The sequence below is a fragment of the Salmo salar genome, chromosome ssa20 (genome assembly GCF_905237065.1).
Source record: "Salmo salar chromosome ssa20, Ssal_v3.1, whole genome shotgun sequence".
Classification (NCBI taxonomy): domain Eukaryota; kingdom Metazoa; phylum Chordata; class Actinopteri; order Salmoniformes; family Salmonidae; genus Salmo; species Salmo salar.
In genome coordinates, this window is record NC_059461.1 from 37,919,281 (window position 1) to 37,945,348 (window position 26,068).

General features: G+C 44.8%; 1 protein-coding gene and 1 pseudogene across 5 annotated transcripts in view; one reads left to right on the forward strand and one right to left on the reverse strand.

Moving 5' to 3' along the window:
• Positions 1–26,068, forward strand: part of LOC106580561 (protein patched homolog 1) — a 164,229-nt gene that overhangs the window by 75,402 nt on the left and 62,759 nt on the right. For all 5 annotated transcript variants that reach the window (XR_006760919.1, XR_006760918.1, XR_006760917.1 and 2 more), the window contains exons 11-15: positions 2,064–2,162; positions 7,767–7,892; positions 21,428–21,546; positions 23,963–24,635; positions 25,223–25,532. Coding sequence is in view for 1 of the 5 variants with exons in the window: in XM_014161750.2 (XP_014017225.2) it covers positions 2,064–2,162; positions 7,767–7,892; positions 21,428–21,546; positions 23,963–24,635; positions 25,223–25,532 (1,327 nt within the window). In the remaining 4 variants the exon portion in view is untranslated. The remainder of the gene's footprint in view (positions 1–2,063; positions 2,163–7,766; positions 7,893–21,427; positions 21,547–23,962; positions 24,636–25,222; positions 25,533–26,068) is intronic.
• LOC123729347 (uncharacterized) lies at positions 17,253–17,310 on the reverse strand (annotated as a pseudogene).

Here is a 26,068-nt window from a genome sequence, read left to right on the forward strand (position 1 = left end):
ATCTTGTGAGGTGTCTGTTTCTCAAACTAGACACTCTCATGTACGTGTCTTCTTGCTCAGTTGTGCACCGGGCCCTCCCACTCCTCTTTCTATTCTGGTTAGAGCCAGTTTGTGCTGTTCTGTGAAGGGAGTAGTACAGTTGTGGCCAAAAGTTTTGAGAATGACACAAATATTAATTTTCACATAGTTTGCTGCTTCAGTGTCTTTAGATATTTTTGTCAGATGTTACTATGGAATACTGAAGTATAATTACAAGCATTTCATAAGTGTCAAAGGCTTTTATTGACAATTACATGAAGTTGATGCAAAGAGTCAATATTTGCAGTGTTGACCCTGGCAATATTTGCAGTGGGGCCCTGGCATGCTGTCAATTAACTTCTGGGCCACATCCTGACTGATGGCAGCCCATTCTTGCATAATCAATGCTTGGAGTTTGTCAGAATTTGTGGGTTTTTGTTTGTCCACCCGCCTCTTGAGGATTGACCACACGTTCTCAATGGGATTAAGGTCTGGGGAGTTTCCTGGCCATGGACCCAAAATGTCGATGTTTTGTTCCCCGAGCCACTTAGTTATCACTTTTGCCATATGGCAAGGTGCTCCATCATGCTGGAAAACGGCATTGTTCGTCACCAAACTGCTCCTGGATGGTTGGGAGAAGTTGCTCTCGGAGGATGTGTTGGTACCATTCTTTATTCATGGCTGTGTTCTTAGGCAAAATTGTGAGTGAGCCCACTCCCTTGGCTGAGAAGCAACCCCACACATGAATGGTCTCCGGATGCTTTATTGTTGTCATGACACAGGACTGATGGTAGCGCTCACCTTGTCTTCTCCGGTCAAGCTTTTTTCCGGATGCCCCAAACAATCGGAAAGGGGATTCATCAGAGAAAATGACTTTACCCCAGTCCTCAGCAGTCCAATCCCTGTACCTTTTGCAGAATATCAGTCTGTCCCTGATGTTTTTCTTGGAGAGAAGTGGCTTCTTTGCTGCCATTCTTGACACCAGGCCATCCTCCAAAAGTCTTTGCCTCACTGTGCAATCTTACTGTCAGCAATATCCTTGCATGTGAAGCTCTTTTTGTGCAAAGCAATGATGACGGCACGTGTTTCCTTGCAGGTAACCATGGTTGACAGAGGAAGAACAATGATTCTAAGCACCACCCTCCTTTTGAAGCTTCCAGTCTGTTATTTGAACTCAATCAGCATGACAGAGTGATCTCCATCCTTGTCCTCATCAACACTCACACCTGTGTTAACGAGAGAATCACTGACATGATGTCAGCTGGTCCTTTTGTGGCAGGGCTGAAATGCAGTGGAAATGTTTTTTGCATGGCAAAGAGGGACTGTGCAATTAATTGCAATTCATCTGATCACTCTTCGTAACATTCTGGAGTATATGCAAATTGCCATCATACAAACTGAGGCAGCAGACTTTGTGAAAATTAATATTTGTGTCATTCTCAAATCCTTTGGCCACGACTGTACACAGCGTTGTACGAGATCTTCAGTTTCTTGGCAATTTCTCGAATGGAATAGCCTTCATTTCTTAGAACAAACAAGAATAGACTGACAAGTTTCAGAAGGCCATTTTGAGCTTGTAATCGAACCCACAAATGCTGATGCTCCAGATACTCAACTAGTCTAAAGAAGGACAGTTTTATTGCTTCTTTAATCGGGTTTCAGTACGCCTATGTAGATATTCCATTAAAAAAATCTGCCGTTTCCAGCTACAGTAGTCATTCACACAACACTGTATTTCTGATCAATTTGATGTAATTTTAATGGACAAATAAACATGCTTTTTTTTTCAAAAACAAGGATATTTCTAAGTGACCCCAAACTTTTGATGTGTTAGCTACACTACCGTTCAATCAGTCAAAGGTTAAAAACACTGCCTCCTGCACATACTGTAGGCAGACTTCAGTAACACAACAGACACACAGACTTACTAACTGGTGTGTGTGTGTGTGTGTGTGTGTGTGTGTGTGTGTGTGTGTGTGTGTGTGTGTGTGTGTGTGTGTGTGTGTGTGTGTGTGTGTGTGTGTGTGTGTGTGTGTGTGTTTCAGGTGCTTCCGTTCCTGGCACTAGGTGTAGGTGTGGATGATGTGTTTCTCCTGGCCCATGCCTTCAGTGAGACAGGACAGAACAAGAGGATCCCATTTGAGGTGAGACACATCAACAACAACAACACTATGCTTCCACACCACACTGATCACATAGGGCATGGCATCTTCAACCCCCACTATTCTGAGAGCTAATCTGCGACCAGTTTTGCCTTATTTAAAGCATAATGAATATGATTGTATGAACAGGGGGAACCTGATCCTAGATCAGCACTCTAAGACACTTTTTTAGATATGGGCTCTGGGGAAGATTGAAAACAAACCTATCCCTCCCCCTTCCCTCTCTCCCTCTCTCTGTCTCGCCCTCCTCTTATCCCTTACCTAGACGAATGTGTCTGAGCCTGTCTTCACCTGTGATGCAACATCAAACACACACACACAGGCACACACACACACACACACACACACACACACACACACACACACACACACACACACACACACACACACACACACACACACACACACACACAAACATACACATGTCTATAGGAGCACTAATGCATAGGATGTGGGCTCTTGAGGTCTGGGGTACTAAAACGGTTGTTAGAGTGTGTTTTTTATTTGATTTATTTCACCTTTATTTAACCAGGTAGACTAGTTGAGAACAAGTTCTCATTTACAACTGCGACCTGGCCAAGATAAAGCACAGCAGTTCGACACATACAACAACACAGAGTTACACATGGAATAAACAAACATACAGTCAGTAATACAGTACAAAAAAGAAAAATGTATATAGAGTGAGTGCAAATGAGGTAAGGTAAGGGAGGTAAGGCAATAAATATGCCATGGTGGCGAAGTAATTACAATATAGCAATTAGACACTGGAAAGGTAGATGTGCAGAAGATGAATGTGCAAGTAGAGATACTGGGGTGCAAAGGAGCAAGATAAATAAACAAATACAGTATGGGGAGGAGGTAGTTGGATGGGCTGTTTACAGATGGGCTATGTACAGGTGCAGTGATCTGTGAGCTGCTCTGACAGCTGGTGCTTAAAGCTAGTGAGGGAGATATGAGTCTCCAGCTTCAGTGATTCTTGCAGTTCGTTCCAGTCATTGGCAGCAGAGAACTGGAAGGAAAGGCGGCCAAAGAGGAGTTGGCTTTGGGGGTGACCAGTGAGATATACCTGCTGGAGCGCGTGCTACTATGGTGCTGCTATGGTGACCAGTGAGCTGAGATAAGGCGGGGCTTTACCTAGCAGAGACTTGTAGATGACCTGGAGCCAATGGGTTTGGCGACGAGTATGAAGCGAGGGCCAGCCAACGAGAGCGTACAGGTTGCAGTGGTGGGTAATATATGGGGCTTTGGTGACAAAACGGATGTCACTGTGATAAACTGCATCCAATTTGTTGAGCAGAGTGTTGGAGGCTATTTTATAGATGACATCGCCGAAGTCGAGGATCGGTAGGATGGTCAGTTTTATGAGGATATGTTTGGCAGCATGAGTGAAGGATGCTTTGTTGCAAAATAGGAAGCCGATTCTAGATGTAATTTTGGATTGGAGATGCTTAATGTGAGTCTGGAAGGAGAGTTTACAGTCTAGCCAGACACCTAGGTATTTGTATTTGTACCTGCGTGCGTGCGTGTGTGTGTGTGTGTGTGTGTGTGTGTGTGTGTGTGTGTGTGTGTGTGTGTGTGTGTGTGTGTGTGTGTGTGTGTGTGTGTGTGTGTGTGTGTGTGTGTGTATTTAAGGGGTATAAGGGGAAACACAGACATGTATTCACTTGTTTTTATTTTCCCCCTGATCTCTTTCCTCCATCCCCAGATGAACAGTAAACAGAGATGAGAACCTGATCTCTTTCCTCCATCCCCAGATGAACAGTAAACAGAGATGAGAACCTGATCTCTTTCCTCCATCCCCAGATGAACATTAAACAGAGATGAACCTGATCTCTTTCCTCCATCCCCAGATGAACAGTAAACAGAGATGAACCTGATCGCTTTCCTCCATCCCCAGATGAACAGTAAACAGAGATGAGAACCTGATCTCTTTCCTCCATCCCCAGATGAACAGTGATGAACCTGATCTCTTTCCTCCATCCCCAGATGAACAGTAAACAGTGATGAACCTGATCTCTTTCCTCCATCCCCAGATGAACAGTAAACAGTGATGAACCTGATCTCTTTCCTCCATCCCCAGATGAACAGTAAACAGTGATGAACCTGATCTCTTTCCTCCATCCCCAGATGAACAGTAAACAGAGAGGAACCTGATCTCTTTCCTACATCACCAGATGAACATTAAACAGAGATGAACCTGATCTCTTTCCTCCATCCCCAGATGAACAGTAAACAGAGATGAGAACCTGATCTCTTTCCTCCATCCCCAGATGAACAGTAAACAGAGATGAGAACCTGATCTCTTTCCTCCATCCCCAGATGAACATTAAACAGAGATGAACCTGATCTCTTTCCTCCATCCCCAGATGAACAGTAAACAGACATGAACCTGATCTCTTTCCTCCATCCCCAGATGAACAGTAAACAGAGATGAGAACCTGATCTCTTTCCTCCATCCCCAGATGAACAGTAAACAGAGAGGAACCTGATCTCTTTCCTCCATCCCCAGATGAACATTAAACAGAGATGAACCTGATCTCTTTCCTCCATCCCCAGATGAACAGTAAACAGTGATGAACCTGATCTCTTTCCTCCATCCCCAGATGAACAGTAAACAGAGATGAGAACCTGATCTCTTTCCTCCATCCCCAGATGAACAGTAAACAGTGATGAACCTGATCTCTTTCCTCCATCCCCAGATGAACAGTAAACAGAGGAACCTGATCTCTTTCCTCCATCCCCAGATGAACAGTAAACAGAGATGAACCTGATCTCTTTCCTCCATCCCCAGATGAACAGTAAACAGTGATGAACCTGATCTCTTTCCTCCATCCCCAGATGAACAGTAAACAGAGAGGAACCTGATCTCTTTCCTCCATCCCCAGATAAACAGTAAACAGAGATGAGAACCTGATCTCTTCTTGTCTGACACTCACACTCTCTGTGTGTGGTCCTACACACGATGATGTACTCATGAAACATTGTGATATATCATAGCCCCTATTGGCCCCAATATCTTTATTTTTTTTTATTTTGCGCTGCTTTGGTGGAATTCTTTGCTCTATCTATCTTAATTTCCTCTTGCGTTCTGCATGTAACATATTTATTGAAATAGGCTAAATAGTATGGATAGGCCAGTTACTAGGAATGCCACCCGTGTGGTATTTACTGCGTGGCGCCAGCCATGTACCAAATAGGCTAAACCATCGTCTGTCACATCACGCTGTCGTCACCATCGAAAGGTTGGCTATCTATCATCGTCGATAGATGATGCTATTGTAATATCACCCAACCCTACCAAACATAGTGTGAATGTGTTTCTGCGTAGCTCCATTTGGGGCAGATAGGGCTAAGACGGGATGAATTGTGTTTTGTGCCTGCAGAACGTTAGTGAGATAAGTGTGTGAGCATCACGTTTTTGATCTTAGCGTGTGTATAATAACTGTTAACCCAGAAGTCAAATCTGGCGTGATTAACTACTGTGTTCATACATGTTAAAAATGAAGGTCTCCACCCTCGCAAAAGGAAACTGTCAACCAAAGAGAGGGTAGAAAGTTGTTTTCTTTCCTCTAAAAAGCCACACAAGCTGCATGCAGTCTTTCTACTCAGGAGCTTAGTAAGGTGTCATGGAGAGATAAGAGCAATGTATTCCACTGCTAAACACAACCCTACGAAACACCTGAGGTAGACACCTGTCATATATCTTAATCCAATCAAACACTTGACTTAAGTATAAGTTGGAATTTGGACATACCAAGATGTTTTGCAGCTGTTGATATCTCCCTCCCTATGCTCTGCAATATACACTGCTCCAAAAAATAAAGGGAACACTTAAACAACACAATGTAACTCCAAGTCAATCACACTTCTGTGAAATCAAACTGTCCACTTAGGAAGCAACACTGATTGACAATACATTTCACATGCTGTTGTGCAAATGGAATAGACAACAGGTGGAAATTATAGGCAATTAGCAAGACACCCCCAATAAAGGAGTGGTTCTGCAGGTGGTGACCACAGACCACTTCTCAGTTCCTATGCTTCCTGGCTGATGTTTTGGTCACTTTTGAATGCTGGCGGTGCTTTCACTCTAGTGGTAGCATGAGACGGAGTCTACAACCCACACAAGTGGCTCAGGTAGTGCAGCTCATCCAGGATGGCACATCAATGCGAGCTGTGGCAAGAAGGTTTGCTGTGTCTGTCAGCGTAGTGTCCAGAGCATGGAGGCGCTACCAGGAGACAGGCCAGTACATCAGGAGACGTGGAGGAGGCCGTAGGAGGGCAACAACCCAGCAGCAGGACCACTACCTCCGCCTTTGTGCAAGGAGGGGCAGGAGGAGCACTGCCAGAGCCCTGCAAAATGACCTCCAGCAGGCCACAAATGTGCATGTGTCTGCTCAAACGGTCAGAAACAGACTCCATGAGGGTGGTATGAGGGCCCGACGTCCACAGGTGGGGGTTGTGCTTACAGCCCAACACCGTGCAGGACGTTTGGCATTTGCCAGAGAACACCAAGATTGGCAAATTCGCCACTGGTGCCCTGTGCTCTTCACAGGTTCACACTGAGCACATGTGACAGACGTGACAGAGTCTGGAGACGCCGTGGAGAACGTTCTGCTGCCTGCAACATCCTCCAGCATGACCGGTTTGGCGGTGGGTCAGTCATGGTGTGGGGTGGCATTTCTTTGGGGGGCCGCACAGCCCTCCATGTGCTCGCCAGAGGTAGCCTGACTGCCATTAGGTACCGAGATGAGATCCTCAGACCCCTTGTGAGACCATATGCTGGTGCGGTTGGCCCTGGGTTCCTCCTAATGCAAGACAATGCTAGACCTCATGTGGCTGGAGTGTGTCAGCAGTTCCTGCAAGAGGAAGGCATTGATGCTATGGACTGGCCCGCCCGTTTCCCAGACCTGAATCCAATTGAGCACATCTGGGACATCATGTCTCGCTCCATCCACCAACGCCACGTTGCACCACAGACTGTCCAGGAGTTGGCGGATGCTTTAGTCCAGGTCTGGGAGGAGATCCCTCAGGAGACCATCCTCCACCTCATCAGGAGCATGCCCAGGCGTTGTAGGGAGGTCATACAGGCACGTGGAGGCCACACACACTACTTAGCCTCATTTTGACTTGTTTTAAGGACATTACATCAAAGTTGGATCAGTCTGTAGTGTAGTTTTCCACTTTAATTTTGAGTGTGACTCCAAATCCAGACCTCCATGGGTTGATAAATTGGATTTCCATTGATTATTGTTGTGTGATTTTGTTGTCAGCACATTCAACTATGTAAAGAAAAAAGTATTTAATAAGATTATTTCATTCATTCAGATCTAGGATGTGTTATTTTAGTGTTCCCTTTATTTTTTTGAGCAGTGTATTTTATTATATCATTGGCGTCATGATGTATCTCCTCTTGCAATGCGTAGTGTTTTGTAGCACCCTATCTGAACAGGTTGAAATTCTAATGGATTCCTCTATTTTATCTCTCTCTCTCTCTCTCTTTTTCCCTCTCTCTCTCTCTTTTTCCCTCTCTCTCTCTCTTTTTCCCTCTCTCTCTCTCTCTTTCTCTTTCTCTCTCTGTAGGACCGTACAGGGGAATGTTTGAAGAGGACAGGGGCTAGTGTAGCTCTCACCTCCATCAGTAACGTCACTGCTTTCTTCATGGCAGCTCTCATCCCTATACCTGCCCTACGAGCCTTCTCTCTGCAGGTACCTGTGTGTTTGTGGTTGTGCTCGTGGTTGTGTTGCAGGTGTGTGTGTGTGTGGTTGAGTTGCAGGTGTGTGTGTGTGGTTGTGTTGCAGGTGTGTGTGTGTGGTTGTGTTGCAGGTGTGTGTGTGTGTGGTTGTGTTGCAGGTGTGTGTGTGTGTGGTTGAGTTGCAGGTGTGTGTGTGTGGTTGTGTTGCAGGTGTGTGTGTGTGGTTGTGTTGCAGGTGTGTGTGTGTGGTTGTGTTGCAGGTGTGTGTGTGTGGTTGAGTTGCAGGTGTGTGTGTGTGTGGTTGTGTTGCAGGTGTGTGTGTGTGGTTGTGCTCATGGTTGTGTTGCAGGTGTGTGTGTGTGTGGTTGAGTTGCAGGTGTGTGTGTGTGGTTGTGTTGCAGGTGTGTGTGTGTGGTTGAGTTGCAGGTGTGTGTGTGTGGTTGTGTTGCAGGTGTGTGTGTGTGGTTGTGTTGCAGGTGTGTGTGTGTGGTTGTGTTGCAGGTGTGTGTGTGTGGTTGTGTTGCAGGTGTGTGTGTGTGGTTGAGTTGCAGGTGTGTGTGTGTGTGGTTGTGTTGCAGGTGTGTGTGTGTGGTTGTGCTCATGGTTGTGTTGCAGGTGTGTGTGTGTGGTTGTGTTGCAGGTGTGTGTGTGTGGTTGTGTTGCAGGTGTGTGTGTGTGGTTGTGTTGCAGGTGTGTGTGTGTGGTTGTGTTGCAGGTGTGTGTGTGTGTGTGGTTGTCAGGCGCTTTTTATTGACTTCATTCATCAAACTGAAAGAGGGTCTTTGTGGCCTGACTGGTGATGGGCCCAATATCTGTCCACCGAACCCTATCCTCTTCCTGGGGTCCATCAAAATTAAGGCAGTTTATATAACTTTAAAACATTACAATACATTCACAGATTTCACAACACACTGTGTGCCCTCAGGCCCCTACTCCACCACTACCACACATCTACAGTACTAAATCCATGGATATGTGTGTGTATAGTGCTTATGTTATTGTGTGTGTGTGTGTGTGTGTGTGTGTGTGTGTGTGTGTGTGTGTGTGTGTGTGTGTGTGTGTGTGTGTGTGTGTGTGTGTGTGTGTGTGTGTGTGTGTGTGTGTGTGTGCGTGTCTGTGCCTGTTTTTGTGTTGCTTCACAGTCCCCGCTGTTCTATAAGGTGTTTTTTTTAATCTGTTTTTAAATCAAATTTTACTGCTTGCATCAGTTACCTGATGTGGAATAGAGTTCCATGTCGTCATGGCTCTATGTAGTACTGTGCGCCTCCCATAGTCTGTTCTGGACTTGGGGACTGTGAAGAGACCTCTTATGGCGTATGCATGGGTGTCCGAGCTGTGTGCCAGTAGTTCAAACAGACAGCTCGGTGCATTCAACATGTAAATACCTCTCATAAATAAAAGTAGTGATGAAGTCAATCTCTCCTCCACGTTGAGTCAAGAGATTGACATGCATATTATTAAAATGATCTCTCTGTGTACATCCAAGGGCCAGCCGTGCTGCTCTGTTCTGAGCCAATTGCAATTTTCCTAAGTCCCTTTTTGTGGCACCTGACCACACGACTGAACAGTAGTCATGGTGTGACAAAACTAGGATCTGCCTTGTTGATGGTGTTGTTAAGAAGGCAGACCAGCGCTTTATTATTGACATACTTCTCCCCATCTTAGCTACTACTGCATCAACATGTTTTGACCATGACAGTTTACAATCCAGGTTTAATCCAAGCAGTTTAGTCACCTCGACTGCTCAATTTCCACATTATTTATTACAAGATTTAGTTGGGTTTAGTGAATTATTTGTCACAAATACAATGCTTTTAATTTTTGAAATATTTAGGAGTAACTTCTTCCTTGCCACCCATTCTGAAACTAAGAGCAACTCTTTGTTAAGTGTTGCGGTCATTTCAGTCACTGTAGTAGCTGACGTGTATAGTATTGAGTCATCCGCATACATAGACACACTGGCTTTACTCAAAGCCTGTGGCATGTCATTAGTAAAGATTGAAAAAAGAAATGGGCCTAGACAGCTGCCCCAGGGAATTCCTGATTCTACCTGGATTATGTTAGAGATGGTGTTCTTTAATGGAATCCTCTCCAACGTAATCCAGGTAGGGAGGTGATTAAAGGGGTAATCTGCAGTTGCTACATCCATTTTTGGAATTATAAATCTATCATATGTATATGAAAAATATAATTTAGAAATGCCGCATTAAAAAAAAAAAGGTTCTAACTTTATTTAACTAGGCAAGTCAGTTAAGAACAAATTCTTATTTTCAGGGATTCGAACTTGCAACCTTTCGGTTGCTAGTCCAACGCTCTAACCACTAGGCTATCTTGCCGCCTCATGAGTTTAGCTCAACTGTCGTATCTTATCAGAACCCAAAATATAATCTTACTTTACTTCAATGTTTGTAAACAATGTACATGTAAACAGACGCTGTATAGTCTCAAAACATGGTCAAAACTATAATTGTTATATAATGGATGGTCAGTCCTTGCATCCATAGCTCTTTCTATGCTTTTGAGAGTGGTTACATTCCTCCAGTCTCATCCCTCAGCTTTTTACTGAAACAGTGGCAGGGGGGCTTTAACTTCATTATGGTTGTTTGTTATGGGGGGGGGTTCTGATTTGACTCACATCTGTCATTAATTTGTGAAGAGATGGAGGGGGGAAGACAGAGAGAGGGGGGAAGAGGCGGGGTGAGTGTTAGAAGGGAAACAGTTATGAAATGCTGTGTGTTTGAGAGATCAGTCTTTTATTTCTTCTCCTCCTCTCTCTTTCGCTCTCTCTTCTCTTCTCTCTCTCTCAACTGTGTGTGTGGTGGAGTACCTTAACACACACACAGCTGTTTTACCTCTGACCCCAGGAAGAGGTAGCTGAGTTCTTGTGCCATTGCCCTGACAACAAGCCCAGCTGCACGCTACACATACCACGCCACAGACATGTCTGACATACTCAGCTGAATCTGGTAATGAATGGTGTGGCTGTTGGACAAGTTGAGGAGACTAAATTACTTGGCGTTGCCTTAGATTGTAAACTGTCATGGTCAAAACATATAGATTCAATGGTTGTGAAAATGGGGAGAGGTCTAGCCGTAATAAAGAGATGCTATGCTTTTTTTTTACATCACACTCCAAAAAGCAAGTTCTGCAGGCTCTAGTTTTGTCTAATCTTGATTATTGTCCAGTCGTGTGGTCCAGTGATGCAAGGAAAGACCTAGTTAAGCTGCAGCTGGCCCAGAACAGAGCTGCATGTCTTGCTCTTCACTGTAATCAGAGGGCTGATATAAATACTATGCATGCCAGTCTCTCTTGGCTAAGAGTTGAGGAGAGACTGACTGCATCACTTCTTCTTTTTATAAGAAACATTAATGTGTTAAATCCCAAATTGTTTGCGTAGTCAACTTACACACAGCTCTGACACACACACTTATCCCACCAGACATGCCACCAGGGGTCTTTTCACCAGATCCAGAACAAATTCAAGACAACATACAGTATTATATGGAGCCCTTATTGCATGGAACTTCCTTCCATCTCATATTGCCCAAATTAACAGCAAACCTGGTTTAAAAAAAACAGATAAAGCAACACGTCACGGCACAACGCCTCTCCCCTATTTGACCTAGATAGTTTGTGTGTATGTATTGATATGTAGGCTACGTGTGCCTTTTTTTAAAATCTATGTAGTTCTGTCTTTGAGTTGTTCTTGTCTATTGACGTTCTGTATTAGGTTTCATGTTTTGTGTGGACCCCAGGAATGGGGATCCTAATGAAATACCAAATACACAACACACACACACACACACACACACACACACACACACACACACACACACACACACACACACACACACACACACACACACACACACACAGAGACACACTCACTCACTCACACACACACTCACTCATACACACACTCACTCCTACACACACTCTCACTTACACTCACTCTCTCCTGATACAGGCCAGACGTTACTCTACTCTCACAGTGAAGCCAATATTAGTATGTGTGGACAGATGGCTTTAGTACAGGGGTCTGTCAAACATGATTTACTTACCCCAAAGGTCTGATTGAACCAGGACACACACACACGCACACACGCACACACACGCACACACACACACACACACACACGCACACACAGACACACGCACACACATGCACAGACACACACACACGCACACACACACACATGCACAGACACACACACACACACACACACACACACACACACACACACACATACACACACACACAGACACAGACACACACACAACACTTGTTCACAAACCCAAGCTATATGAGCCCACTTACCTTACACACACATTCGTGCGCTCACATATGCATGTACAGTGTCTTCAGAAAGTATTCACACCACTTGACTTTTTCAACATTTTGTTATGTTACAGCCTGCATTTAAAATAGATTAAATTGAAAGGTTGTGCCACTGATGTACACACAATACCCCACAATGTCAAAGTGGAATTTTGTTTTTAGAATTTTTTACTAATTCATTTTTTTGTTGTGTTTAACATGATTTTTCAATGATTACGCCCATCTCAGTACCCTACACATACATTGATCTGTAAGGTCACTCAGTCGAGTAGTTCATTTCGAATACAGATTCAACCACAAAGACCACAGAGGTTTTCCAATGCCTCGCAAAGAAGGGCACCTATTGGTTGACGGGTATAAATAAAAGCAGACACTGAATATCCCTTTGAGCTTGTTGAAGTGATTAATTACACTTTGGATGGTGTATCATTACACCGAGTCACTACAAAGATACAGGTGTCCTGCCTAACTCAGTTTCCGGAGAGGAAGGAAACTGCTCAGGGATTTCATACAGGACTAAAGAGATAAATATACCCCCACTAAAGAGATAAATATATCCCCCACAAAAGAGATAAATATAACCCCACTAAAGAGATAAATATATCCCCAGTAAAGAGATAAAGATATCCCCCACTAAAGAGATAAATAAATCCCCCACTAAAGAGATAAATATATCTCCCACTAAAGAGATAAATATATCCCCCACTAAAGAGATAAATATATCCCCCAACTAAAGAGATAAATATATCCCCCACTAAAGAGATAAAGAATACCCCCACTAAAGAGATAAAGATACCCCCCACTAAAGAGATAAGATACCTAACTAAAGAGATAAATATACCCCCCACTAGAGGTAAATATACCCCCCACTAAAGAGATAAATAAACCCCCCCACTAAAGAGATAAATATACCCCTACTAAAGATATAAATATATCCCCCACTAAAGAGATAAATAAACCCCCACTTAAGAGATAAATATACCCCCACTAAAGACATAAAGATACCCCCCACTGTAATTGATAAATATACCCCCACTAAAGAGATAAAGATACCCCCCACTAAAGAGATAAGATACCTAACTAAAGAGATACATATACCCCCCACTAAAGAGGTAAATATACCCCCCACTAAAGAGATAAATATACCCCCCACTAAAGAGATAAATATAACCCCACTAAAGAGATAAAGATATTCTCTACTAAAGAGATAAATAAACCCCCCACTAAAGAGATAAATATACCCCCACTAAAGAGATACATATATCCCCCACTAAAGAGTTGAATATATCCCCCACTAAAGAGATAAATATACCCCCACTAAAGAGATAAATATACCCCCACTAAAGAGATAAATATATCCCCCACTAAAGAGTTAAATATATCCCCCACTAAAGAGATAAATATACCCCCACTAAAGAGATAAATATACCCCCACTAAAGAGATAAATATACCCCCACTAAAGAGATAAAGATACCCCCCACTAAAGAGATAAATATACCCCCCACTAAAGAGATAAATATATCCCCCACTAAAGAGATAAATATACCCCACTAAAGCTCCACTATCTGTACTGGGGTCAGCTATTGACCACCTGGTGTGTGTGTGTGTGTGTGTGTGTGTGTGTGTGTGTGTGTGTGTGTGTGTGTGTGTGTGTGTGTGTGTGTGTGTGTGTGTGTGTGTGTAGGACATGTGATGTGTTGTGGGTCTTTCTCCCTCTCCTCCTCTGCCTTTCTCTCTGCCTTTCTCTCTTTTTCTCTCCCTCTCTCTCTCTGCCTTTCTCTCTTTTTCTCTCTCTCTCTTTCTCTCTCTCGTGTTGTGTAAGGAGTTGTGACTTTACAATGAGGTAAGGAATGAGTGAAGGAGGGGGAGCAGTGTGTATGTTTGTGTGTGTCTGGTTGGTGTTAAGTCGTGGTTACAGTGGGAGGGAATAGGGTGCTGTAAATTGGCATTAGTGAGAACGCGTGTAGGGGTGTGTGTATGTGTGTTGTCTGCGAGCCTTAGTGCCTGCTCATCACCTCAAGCCCTGCAGGCCTCTGTCTACCTGGGTGGTCTGGCACATACACAGGACTAGTGTGTGTGTTCAGTGGTCTGGCAGCTACACAGGATCCAGATTGTGTTCTGGGCAGGGACCCAGCCTAACCCCACCCTCGTCTCTCTACTCCTCTCACTCTGTCTCTATACTCACGCTCCCTTTCTCATTTTCTTTCCTCTAGGTCCACCTCTTACACTCTAACACATGAAAAAATATTATAGTATACTATGATATACACTACGTTCAAAAGTTTGGGGTCACTTTTGAAATGTCCTTGTTTTTGAAAGAAAGCAAATTTTTTTGTCCATTAAAATAACATTAAATTGATCAGAAATACAGTGTAGACATTGTTAATGTTGTAAACGACTATTGTAGCTGGAAACGGATGATTTTGAATGGAATATCTACGTAGGCGTACAAATCAAATCAAATTTTATCGGTCACATACACACGGTTAGCAGATGTTAATGCGAGTGTAGCGAAATGCTTGTGCTTCTAGTTCCAACAGTGCAGTAATATCTAACAAATAATCTAACAATTCCCCAACAACTTTCTAATACACACAACTCTAACAAGTAATCTAACAATTCCCCAACAACTATCTAATACACACAAATCTAAAGGGGTGAATGAGAATATGTGCATATAAATATATGGATGAGCAATGGCCGAGCGGTGTAGGCAAGGTGATGTAGATGGTGTAAAATACAGTATATACATGCGATATGAATAATGTAAGATGTGTAAACATTATTAAAGTGGCATTATTTAAAGTGGCATTGTTTAAAGTGACTAGTGATCAATTTATTAAAGTTTCCAGTGATTGGGTCTCAATGTGGGCAGCAGCCTCTCTGAGTTAGTGATTGCTGTTTAGCAGTCTGATGGCCTTGAGATAGATGTTTCTCAATCTGTCGGTTCTCAATCTCAGAGGCCCATTATCAGCAACCATCACTCCTGTGTTCCAATGGCACGTTGTGTTAGCTAATCCAAGTTTATCAATTTTAAAAGACTAGTTGATCATCAGAAAACCCTTTTGTAATTGTGTTAGGGCAGGTGAAAACTGTTGTCCTGATTAAAGAAGCAATAAAACTGGCCATCTTTAGACTAGTTGAGTATCTGGAGCATCAGCATTTGTGGGTTCGATTACAGGCTCAAAATGGCCAGAAAAAGAGACCTTTCAGTCTATTTTTGTCAGTCTATTCTTGTTCTGAGAAATGAAGGCTATTCCATGCGACAAATTGCCAAGAAGCTGAAGATCTCGTACAACGCTGTGTACTACTCCCTTCACAGAACAGTGCAAACTGGCTCTAACCAGAATAGAAAGAGGAGTGGGAGGCCCCGGTGCACAACTGAGCAAGAGGACAAGTACATTAGATTGTCTAGTTTGAGAAACAGATGCCTCACAAGTCCTCAACTGGCAGCTTCATTAAATAGTGCCCGGGTGCGGACCGGTCACCCCTGGTGATGCGCGGGAACCTGTCGCTGGCTGGGACGCGGGAACCTGACAGACCGGCTGAGGCATGAGAGCCTAAAGAGCCAACGGAGGCAGGGGAGCCTGGCGATCTAGCTGAGGCATGAGAGTCTGATGAGCCGGCAGAGGCAGGGGAGCCTGACGATCTGGCTGAGGCATGAGAGCCTGATGAGCCGGCAGAGGCAGGGGAGCCTGGCGATCTAGCTGAGGCATGAGAGTCTGATGAGCCAGCGGAGGCAGGGGAGTCTGACGATCTGGCTGAGGCATGAGAGCCTGATGAGCCGGCAGAGGCAGGGGAGCCTGGCGATCTAGCTGAGGCATGAGAGTCTGATGATCCAGCGGAGGCAGGGGACTCTGACGATCTGGCTGAGGCATGAGAGCCTGATGAGCCGGCAGAGGCAGGGGAGCCTGGCGATCTAGCTGAGGCATGAGAGTCTGATGAGCCAGCAGAGGCAGGGGAGTCTGACAATCTGGCTGAGGCATGAGAGCCTGATGAGCCGGCAGAGGCAGGGGAGCGACTGGCTATCGTACTGAGGCATGAAAGCCTGTAGCGGCTCCCGTACCCGATGTCATTCCACCTGACACAAACAAACAAAGGAAATACTCCCTGATGCTTCCCTTAGGTGAGGCGTTATTCTTTAACGATGTGCGCTTAGAGTTAGGAAGCAAGTTCAGTGCGTGAGTGTTTTAATAAATAAACTCAACATAATACAAAACAAGAAACAGACATAACTGAAACAGAAACAATAACGCCTGGGGAAGGAACCAAAGGGAGTGACATATATAAGGAAGGTAATCAAGGAGGTGGTGGAGTCCAGGTGAGTCTGATGACGCGCAGGTTCGCGTAACGATGGGGACAGGTGTGTGCCATAACGAGCAGCCTGGTGACCTAGAGGCCGGAGAGGGAGCACACGTGACAGCTGATAATGGGCCTCTGTACACCTATGTAGATATTCCATTCAAAATCAGCCGTTTCCAGCTACAATAGTCATTTCCAACATTAACAATGCCTACACTGTATTTCTGATCAATTTGATGCTGTTGTAATGGACAAAAAATGGGCTTTTCTTTCAAACACAAGGACATTTATAACTGACCCCAAACTTTTGAACGGTAGTGTAAATACTGTATTATTCAATACACTATTCACTGTAGTGTTTTTGCGGACATGACTGCGGGCGGCAGGTAGCCTAGCAGTTTTAAGACCGTTGGGCCAGTAACTGAAAGGTTGCTGCTTTGAATCCCCAAGCATTTTAAGTGACACATCTGTCAGTGTGACCTTGAGCAAGGTACTTAACTAATTGCTCTGGATAAGAGAATCTGCTAAATGACCAAAAATGAAAAAATGTATTACACTGTAATATTTACTGTAGTGTTTTTGCAGACATTACTGTAGTATACTGTACTATTTACCGTACTGTATTTGTGGATATGCCTGTAGTATACTGTAGTATTTACTGTAGTGTTTTTGCAGATATGGCTGTAGTATTTATTATAGTGTTTTTGTTTTATTATCTTTGACTTAGAAGTCAGGGCTTTTTCCCTTGAGGAAACCTACTGGACAAATGCTAAAAGAGCTGATTGTCCATAACCCATAAGTAGGTAGGACTGCTTTTGCTTCTTTCTATAACCTGTAGGGAACACAATATATGGTCTATACTTGGCATGTAGGTTTCTCACTCATGGGTGGCACAAATGTGGATATGGGGGTTGGGAATGGGTTGGGCATATTCAAATGAAATATTAGCACATCAATACAGTGTGTAGTATATTATTCTACAGTATACTACAGTGTACTACATCATTCTATAGTAAGTACTGTAGGAGTCTGTAGTAAATGATTGTATTATATTCATGTGGGAATGAGGGTGTTAACCATGATTTGTATCCATAAATAAAATGATCATATTCGTGGTATTATTTCCAGCTTTCCACCATGACACATCAGATTTGTTCAGTGTGTACATATTTACAGTACAACATGTTAATTGTGGCCGTGATTGTCATTGCAGAGTAGAGTAATATGGATAAATAAATGACATTATTTACAAAGTTATCATAGTACACATACATTTATTTGTAGGCCTACCATAGTACGCACAACAATATACTATTGTAAACTATAGTAGGTATTATAGTACAATATGGTACAATTTCTTATGGGACAGTCTAAAAATCTACAGTAAGTGCTATTAAAGTTTTTCCTCAATTGCGTAATAGCTTTTTTTGGAACAAAAAGTATCTGGTTTTAAATGTACTTAAATGTACATTTAAAACCAGATACTTTTAGACTTTTACTCAAGTAGTATTTTGCTGGGTGACTTTCACTTTTACTTAAGTCATTTTCTATTCAGGCTTCTTTACCATTACTCAAGTATGACAATTGAGGACTTTTGTAAAGGTGAATACAATGGAGGAACACAACTGATGAATGAATGTATAGTATAGGCCTAAATCAAACACTAAAACAAAGCCCTATAATGGAAAGTCACAATATTGGAGATTATGACTTAGGAGTAACCCAAAGTTAGGTAATGTACACACGTATTACACTAATGGGATGATTTAGAATTTTGTGCAGTAGTATTTGCTGATGGCTAGAAACAGTGAACACAATTGCACACATTTCTCTTCTGATTTAAACAATGTGTTAATATCCATAACAGTGAGTTTTGTACGCAATGATCAAAATCAAATCAAATTTATTTTTATATAGCCCTTCGTACATCAGCTGATATTCTCAAAGTGCTGTACAGAAACCCAGCCTAAAACCCCAAACAGCAAGCAAAGCATGTGAAAGAAGCACGGTGGCTAGGAAAAACTCCCTAGGAAAAACTCCCTAGAAAGGCCAAAAACCTAGGAAGAAACCTAGAGAGGAACCAGGCTATGAGGGGTGGCCAGTCCTCTTCTGGCTGTGCAGGGTGGATATTATAACAGAACATGGTCAAAATGTTAAAATGTTAAAATGTTCATAAATGACCAGCATGGTCAAATAATAATAATCATAGTAGTTGTCGAGGGTGCAACAAGCACGTACGGTGAACAGGTCAGGGTTCCATAGCCGCAGGCAGAACAGTTGAAACTGGAGCAGCAGCACGGCCAGGTGGACTGGGGACAGCAAGGAGTCATCATACCAGGTAGTCCTGAGGCATGGTCCTAGGGCTCAGGTCCTCCGAGAGAAAGACAGAAAGAGAGAAAGAGAGAATTAGAGAGAGCATATTTAAATTCACACAGGACACCGGATAAGACAAGAGAAATACTCCAGATGTAACAGACTGACCCTAGCCCCCGACACATAAACTACTGCAGCATAAATACTGGAGGCTGAGACAGGAGGGATCAGAAGACACTGTGGCCCCATCCGATGATACCCCGGACAGGGCCAAACAGGCAGGATATAACCCCACCCACTTTGCCAAAGCACAGCCCCCACACCACTAGAGGGATGTCTCCAACCACCAACTTACCGTCCTAAGACAAGGCCGAGTATAGCCCACAACGATCTCCGCCATGGCACAACCCAAGGGGGGGCGCCAACCCAGACAGGAAGACCACGTCAGTGACTCAACCCACTCAAGTGATGCACCCCTCCCATGGACGGCATGGAAGAACACCAGTAGGCCAGTGACTCAGCCCCTGTAAAAGGGTTAGAGGCAGAGAATCCCAGTGGAAAGAGGTGGAACCGGCAAGGCAGAGACAGCAAGGGCGGTTCGTTGCTCCAGCCTTTCCGTTCACCTTCACACTCCTGGGCCAGACTATACTTAATCATAGGACCTACTGAAGAGATAAGTCTTCAGTAAAGACTTAAAGGTTGAGACTGAGTCTGCGTCTCTCACATTGGTAGGCAGACCATTCCATAAAAATGGAGCTCTATAGGAGAAAGCCCTACCTCCAGCCGTTTGCTTAGAAATTCTAGGGACAATTAGGAGGCCTGCATCTTGTGACCGTAGCGTACGTGTAGGTATGTACGGCAGGACCAAATCGGAAAGATAGGTAGGAGCAAGCCCATGTAATGCTTTGTAGGTTAGCAGTAAAACCTTGAAATCAGCCCTTGCCTTAACAGGAAGCCAGTGTAGGGAGGCTAGCACTGGAGTAATATGATCAAATTTTTTGGTTCTAGTCAGGATTCTAGCAGCCGTATTTAGCACTAATTGAAGTTTATTTAGTGCTTTATCCGGGTAGCCGGAGAGTAGAGCATTGCAGTAGTCCAGCCTAGAAGTAACAAAAGCATGGATTAATTTTTCTGCGTCATTTTTGGACAGAAAATTTCGGATTTTTGCAATGTTACGTAGATGGAAAAAAGCTGTCCTTGAAACAGTCTTGATATGTCCTTCAAAAGAGAGATCAGGGTCCAGAGTAACGCCGAGGTCCTTCACAGTTTTATTTGAGACGACTGTACAACCATCCAGATTAATTGTCAGATTCAACAGAAGATCTCTTTGTTTCTTGGGACCTAGAACAAGCATCTCTGTTTTGTCCGAGTTTAAAAGTAGAAAGTTTGCAGCCATCCACTTCTTTATGTCTGAAACACAGGCTTCTAGCGAGGGCAATTTTGGGGCTTCACCATGTTTCATTGAAATGTACAGCTGTGTGTCGTCCGCATAGCAGATGACATTTGTATTTCATGTTTTGCAAAAGGTGGTCTAACATATGAAGTCAGGTACAAAGGCAAGAAAATGATCAGAAGTACTGTAAATGTATTTGAGCATTTGATCATTGCTGTTTTCCTATAGATATGTTTCAACACAGATAAAAAAAATGCTTGTACGTGATTGAGAAAAACGAATGACTGAAAGGTACTACAGTGTGTAGTGTATTCTACAGTATACTACCAAACACGATCGAGGAATACTACAGTGTGTAGTATAGTATTGTACAGTACACTACAACATTCTATAAGCTGTAAGCACTACACGATCGAGGGATACTGCAGTGTGGAGTATAGTATTCTACAGTGTACTACAGTTCGCTACTGTCACGTTGGCATGAAGGATCAGGAGACAGACGCAGGAATGTGTAATCGTTTTTTTTATTAAGCCCAAATTACGGCGTGCTGTGTAAAGGCACGGGGATGAAGACCAAACAAACACGTAACAAAAACACGGTCGAAACCCAAAACAAAAGAGTGAGGAGTACCTCGAATAAATACACACGCGCACAATGATTAACACACGGGACGAGACCCGTAATCATCTGCGCAATCCACAAGGCCACGAAAGCCAAAACACACAGCACAGTTACTCACTCACACCAACGGACATTGTAACAATAATCGACAGACAACGGAAACCAAAGGGCACACTTTGGTTTCAAGTACTAATCAGTGGGAATAGGGGACAGGTGTGCGTGATGAAAGTTCGGGAAGGATCCGTGACAACTACAGAATACTATGAAACTAAGTACTATAGTATTCTATAGTAAACTGTAGTATTTTTTATGTGGGTTAACTCACTTTATCTCTTACTTCAGTGTTATGATATGAAATATGTACACTTTGTGTGTGAGTGTGTGTGTGTGTGTGTGTGTGGGTGCGCATGCCGGTATGTGTGTGTGTGCGTGTGTGTGTGTGTGTGTTTAGAGGGGCCGGTGTGATAAGGGTATGGTTAGGAACAATATGAACTACCCCCTTCCACCTTCACATAGGTCATGGCAATCTGATGATTTAATTTAACATCTTGTTCCCTGTGTGTGTTCTCCCTGACCAGGCTGCGGTGGTGGTCGTGTTTAACTTTGCCATGGTGCTGCTCATCTTCCCTGCCATCCTCAGTATGGACCTGTATCGCAGAGAGGACCGGCGTTTTGACATTTTCTGCTGCTTCTACAGGTTACACACACAAACACACACACACTATGAGCTTGATTCAATCCGTAACGCTGAAGGGCTGCACTACAGCATGATAGAAGTATAAAGGCAGTTTTCCTGCGTTAGCGGAGATTCATGGTAAACACTCCATATGTCTGCTCAATCGGAAATTACCTTTACATTTCAATCGTGCTATAGCGCTGAACTTCAGCGATATGGACTGAATCAAGCCCTCTATATCCCTCCCCACCTTGTGTGTTGTATTTTTCCATGTGATTACAGCTGAGTGTCTCTCTCTACCTCAAATCCCCCTCACTGATCATTTAATTACAGTTCAGAGTTTTCTTTCTGTCGGCTTTTCTGTCTGGCTGTCTGTTTATCCTTCTCTCTCTTTATTAAACATCACCTGCCGGTCTGTCAGCCTGTCTGTCTGCCTGACTGACTTCCTGCCTGTCTACGTGTCTGTCTGCCTGTCTGCCTGCTTGCCTGTGCGTGTTCAGCTGCTAAACACTCACAGAGGCACACGTTAAATACACTCACAGAGGCACACGTTAAATACACTCACAGAGGCACACGTTAAATACACTCACAGAGGCACACGTTAAATACACTCACAGAGGCACACGTTAAATACACTCACAGAGGCACACGTTAAATACACTCACAGAGGCACACGTTAAATACACTCACAGAGGCACACGTTAAATACACTCACAGAGGCAGACATCTCCAGCTCCAGTGCTAACTGTCTGTCTGTCTGTTTTTCTCATGCCAAAGTGCTAACTGTCTGTTTGTCTGTCTGGCTGTCTGACTGTCTGTTTGTCTCCAGCTCCAGTGCTAACTGTCTGTCTGTCTGTCTGTCTGTCTGTCTGTCTGTCTGTCTGTCTGTCTGTCTGTCTGTCTGTCTGTCTTTCTGTTTGTTTCCAGCCCCAGTGCTAACTGTTTTTCTGTCTTTCTGTTTGTCTCCAGCCCCAGTGCTAACTGTCTGTCTGTCTTTCTGTTTGTCTCCAGCCCCAGTGCTAACTGTCTGTCTGTCTTTCTGTTTGTTTCCAGCCCCAGTGCTAACTGTTTTTCTGTCTTTCTGTTTGTCTCCAGCCCCAGTGCTAACTGTCTGTCTGTCTTTCTGTTTGTTTCCAGCCCCAGTGCTAACTGTTTTTCTGTCTTTCTGTTTGTCTCCAGCCCCAGTGCTAACTGTTTTTCTGTCTTTCTGTTTGTCTCCAGCCCCAGTGCTAACTGTCTGTCTGTCTTTCTGTTTGTCTCCTGCCCCAGTGCTAACTGTTTTTCTGTCTTTCTATTTGTTTCCAGCCCCAGTGCTAACTGTTTTTCTGTCTTTCTGTTTGTCTCCAGCCCCAGTGCTAACTGTTTTTCTGTCTTTCTGTTTGTCTCCAGCCCCAGTGCTAACTGTCTGTCTGTCTTTCTGTTTGTCTCCAGCACCAGGGATAACTGTATGTCTGACTGTTTGTCTTCAGCCCCAGTGCTAACTGTCTTTCTGTCTGTCTGTCTATCTGTCTGTCTGTATGTCTGACTGTCTGTCTCCAGCCCCAGTGCTAACTGTTTTTCTGTCTTTCTGTTTGTCTCCAGCCCCAGTGCTAACTGTCTGTCTGTCTTTCTGTTTGTCTCCAGCCCCAGTGCTAACTGTCTGTCTGTCTTTCTGTTTGTTTCCAGCCCCAGTGCTAACTGTCTGTCTGTCTTTCTGTTTGTCTCCAGCCCCAGTGCTAACTGTTTTTCTGTCTTTCTGTTTGTCTCCAGCCCCAGTGCTAACTGTCTGTCTGTCTTTCTGTTTGTTTCCAGCCCCAGTGCTAACTGTCTGTCTGTCTTTCTGTTTGTCTCCAGCCCCAGTGCTAACTGTCTGTCTGTCTTTCTGTTTGTCTCCTGCCCCAGTGCTAACTGTTTTTCTGTCTTTCTGTTTGTCTCCAGCCCCTGTGCTAACTGTTTTTCTGTCTTTCTGTTTGTCTCCAGCACCAGGGATAACTGTATGTCTGACTGTTTGTCTTCAGCCCCAGTGCTAACTGTCTTTCTGTCTGTCTGTCTATCTGTCTGTCTGTATGTCTGACTGTCTGTCTTCAGCCCCAGTGCTAACTGTCTTTCTTTCTTTCTTTCTTTCTGTCTCTGTCTGTCTGTCTGTCTGTCTGTCTGTCTGTCTGTCTGTCTGTCTGTCTGTCTGTCTGTCTGTCTGTCTGTCTGTCTGTATGTCTGACTGTCTGTCTTCAGCCCCAGTGCTAACTGTCTTTCTGTCTGTCTATCTGTCTCTCTGTATGTCTGACTGTCTGTCTGTCTGTCTTCAGCTCCAGTGCTAACTGTCTGTCTGTCTGTCTGTCTGTCTGTCTGTCTGTCTGTCTGTCTGTCTGTCTGTCTGTCTGTCTGTCTGTCTGTCTGTCTGTCTGTTTGACTCCAGCCCCAGTGCTAATGGTCTGTCTCTCTGTCTGTGTCCCTCCAGCCCTTGCGCTAACAGGGTGATCCAGATCGAGCCCCAGGTCCACGTGGACGGAGCGGACAGCAGTCGCTACAGCCCCCCTCGCCCTTCCTACCACACCACCCCTCCCACATACTGCAGCTCACCCCCGTCCTACAGCAGCCATTGTTTCTCCCAGCAGACTCAGATCACCATGCAGTCTACTGTCCAGCTGAGGACAGAGTACGACCCCAGGACTCAGGCCTTTTACACTACGGCCGAACCCAGATCCCAGATCTCCGTACAACCCTTCACACCGACGCCTGTCGCCACCGGCCCCGCCAACAACCCCAACACCAGTCATGCTAGTCACGCTAGTCACGCCAGTCACGGAAACAACAACCACCACAGCAACCATCTCAGCCAGAGTGGGAGTAGCAGTGGTCACGTCAACCTCAACAACAACAACGGTAGCCGTGGTTCAGGCTCGGTCCTTTCTCCTCCCCAGTCGTCCTCTGGCGTCCCCACTGTCTCCCCCCAAGTGGGGGAGGGGGTGTGTGTGTCGGGGGAGAGTGCCAGCTCCACCAGGGATCTGCTGTCCCAGTTTGGAGGGGCCTCTCTGGGGCTGCACTGTCTGGAGCCCCATTGCTCCCGGTGGACCTTGGCCTCCTTTGCCGAGAAGCACTACGCCCCCTTCCTACTGCAGCCCACCACCAAGGTCAGTCTGTCTGTCTCCCTGTCTGTCTCACTAGCAGTGGCTAACTCTCCCTGCCTGCTGAGTCAGAGCTAGCTAACCACAGAGCTAGCTAACCACAGAGCTAGCTAACCAAAGAGCTAGCTCTGTTCCAGTACGTTCCAGTACGTTCTATTAATCATATCTCTTAGAGCAAGGCTAGATCAGACCAGGCTTTCAGTCTGTGGTCAGTATCTGACTAAAAACACTTCTCTCTTCTCTCCTGGGTGGGCCCTTAACCTGACCTCCTGACCTGACTGACTCAGCCTGTAGTCAGTCACTACATTAGTATTGCTGGAGTGTTGAGATGGGTCACTAACTGGGATAGTAAAACAGGTCCTGATAGTGGTAGCTACCTGGTGTGACTGCGTCTAAAATGGCACCCTATTCCCTATATAGTGCACAACTTTTGCACTTAACACTCATCTCCAGTTCACATTGGATGTTTCTGTGGTTGCTGGGCATCAGTCTGTAAAGGACCAGCCATGTTTGGTGTAGTGCAATTACCTCCCTCAATCACCCCTTCCCTCTCTCCCCCCTCGCTCCCTCCTCCCTTCCATCCCTCACTACAGGTAGTGGTCATCCTGTTGTTCCTGGCCCTGCTGGTGGTCAGTCTGTACGGGACCACACGGGTGCGGGACGGGCTGGAGCTGACCGACATCGTTCCCAGGGAGACCAGCGAGTACGACTTCATCGGGGCCCAGTTCAAGTTCTTCTCTTTCTACAACATGTACGTGGTGACCCAGCGGGCGGAGTACTCCCAGGCCCAGCCCCTGCTCTACCAGCTGCACCACAGCTTCAACACTGTCCGCTATGTACTGAGAGAGGACGACGGACAGCTACCACGCATGTGGCTCCACTACTTCAGGGACTGGCTGCAAGGTGAGCCAGGCGGGGCGATACATATATAGTACTTAGAAATATACAGGCTTTCACACACACACTTTGTTGTTGTCATATTTGACAGCTGTCCTCATTAGCTGTGGCTCTGTGTAGACAAGTACACGACACTAGTGAGGATTGAAGTGCTTGTACATGTACGTGTGTATATTCATCTGTGTCTGCACGTGCATTTGTGTATGCGTGTGTGTGGCTGGGCGGGAGCTGCAGAGCGGGTGAGTTACAGAGAGCTGTGTTTAATATTGCTCGGTGAGAGATGGCTGGACAAATTGGACCCAGACAGCGAGCAGGGGGAGATCTTAGACCTTTCTGTCCCAGAAACAAGCTACTGGCCAGGTGGAGCAGACAGGGGAAGAGGGGGAGGCCAGGAGGAGAGAGAGAATGAAGTGGAGCTAGAGAGCATGAAGGAGAGAAATTAAGAGGTAGAGAGATATTCTCAGCTAGTTCTACTTGAAAGAAAAAAAGCATGTCAGTTTGATACAGTGTTTTGTCCTGCTCTTATACAAAGCACTAAGTAG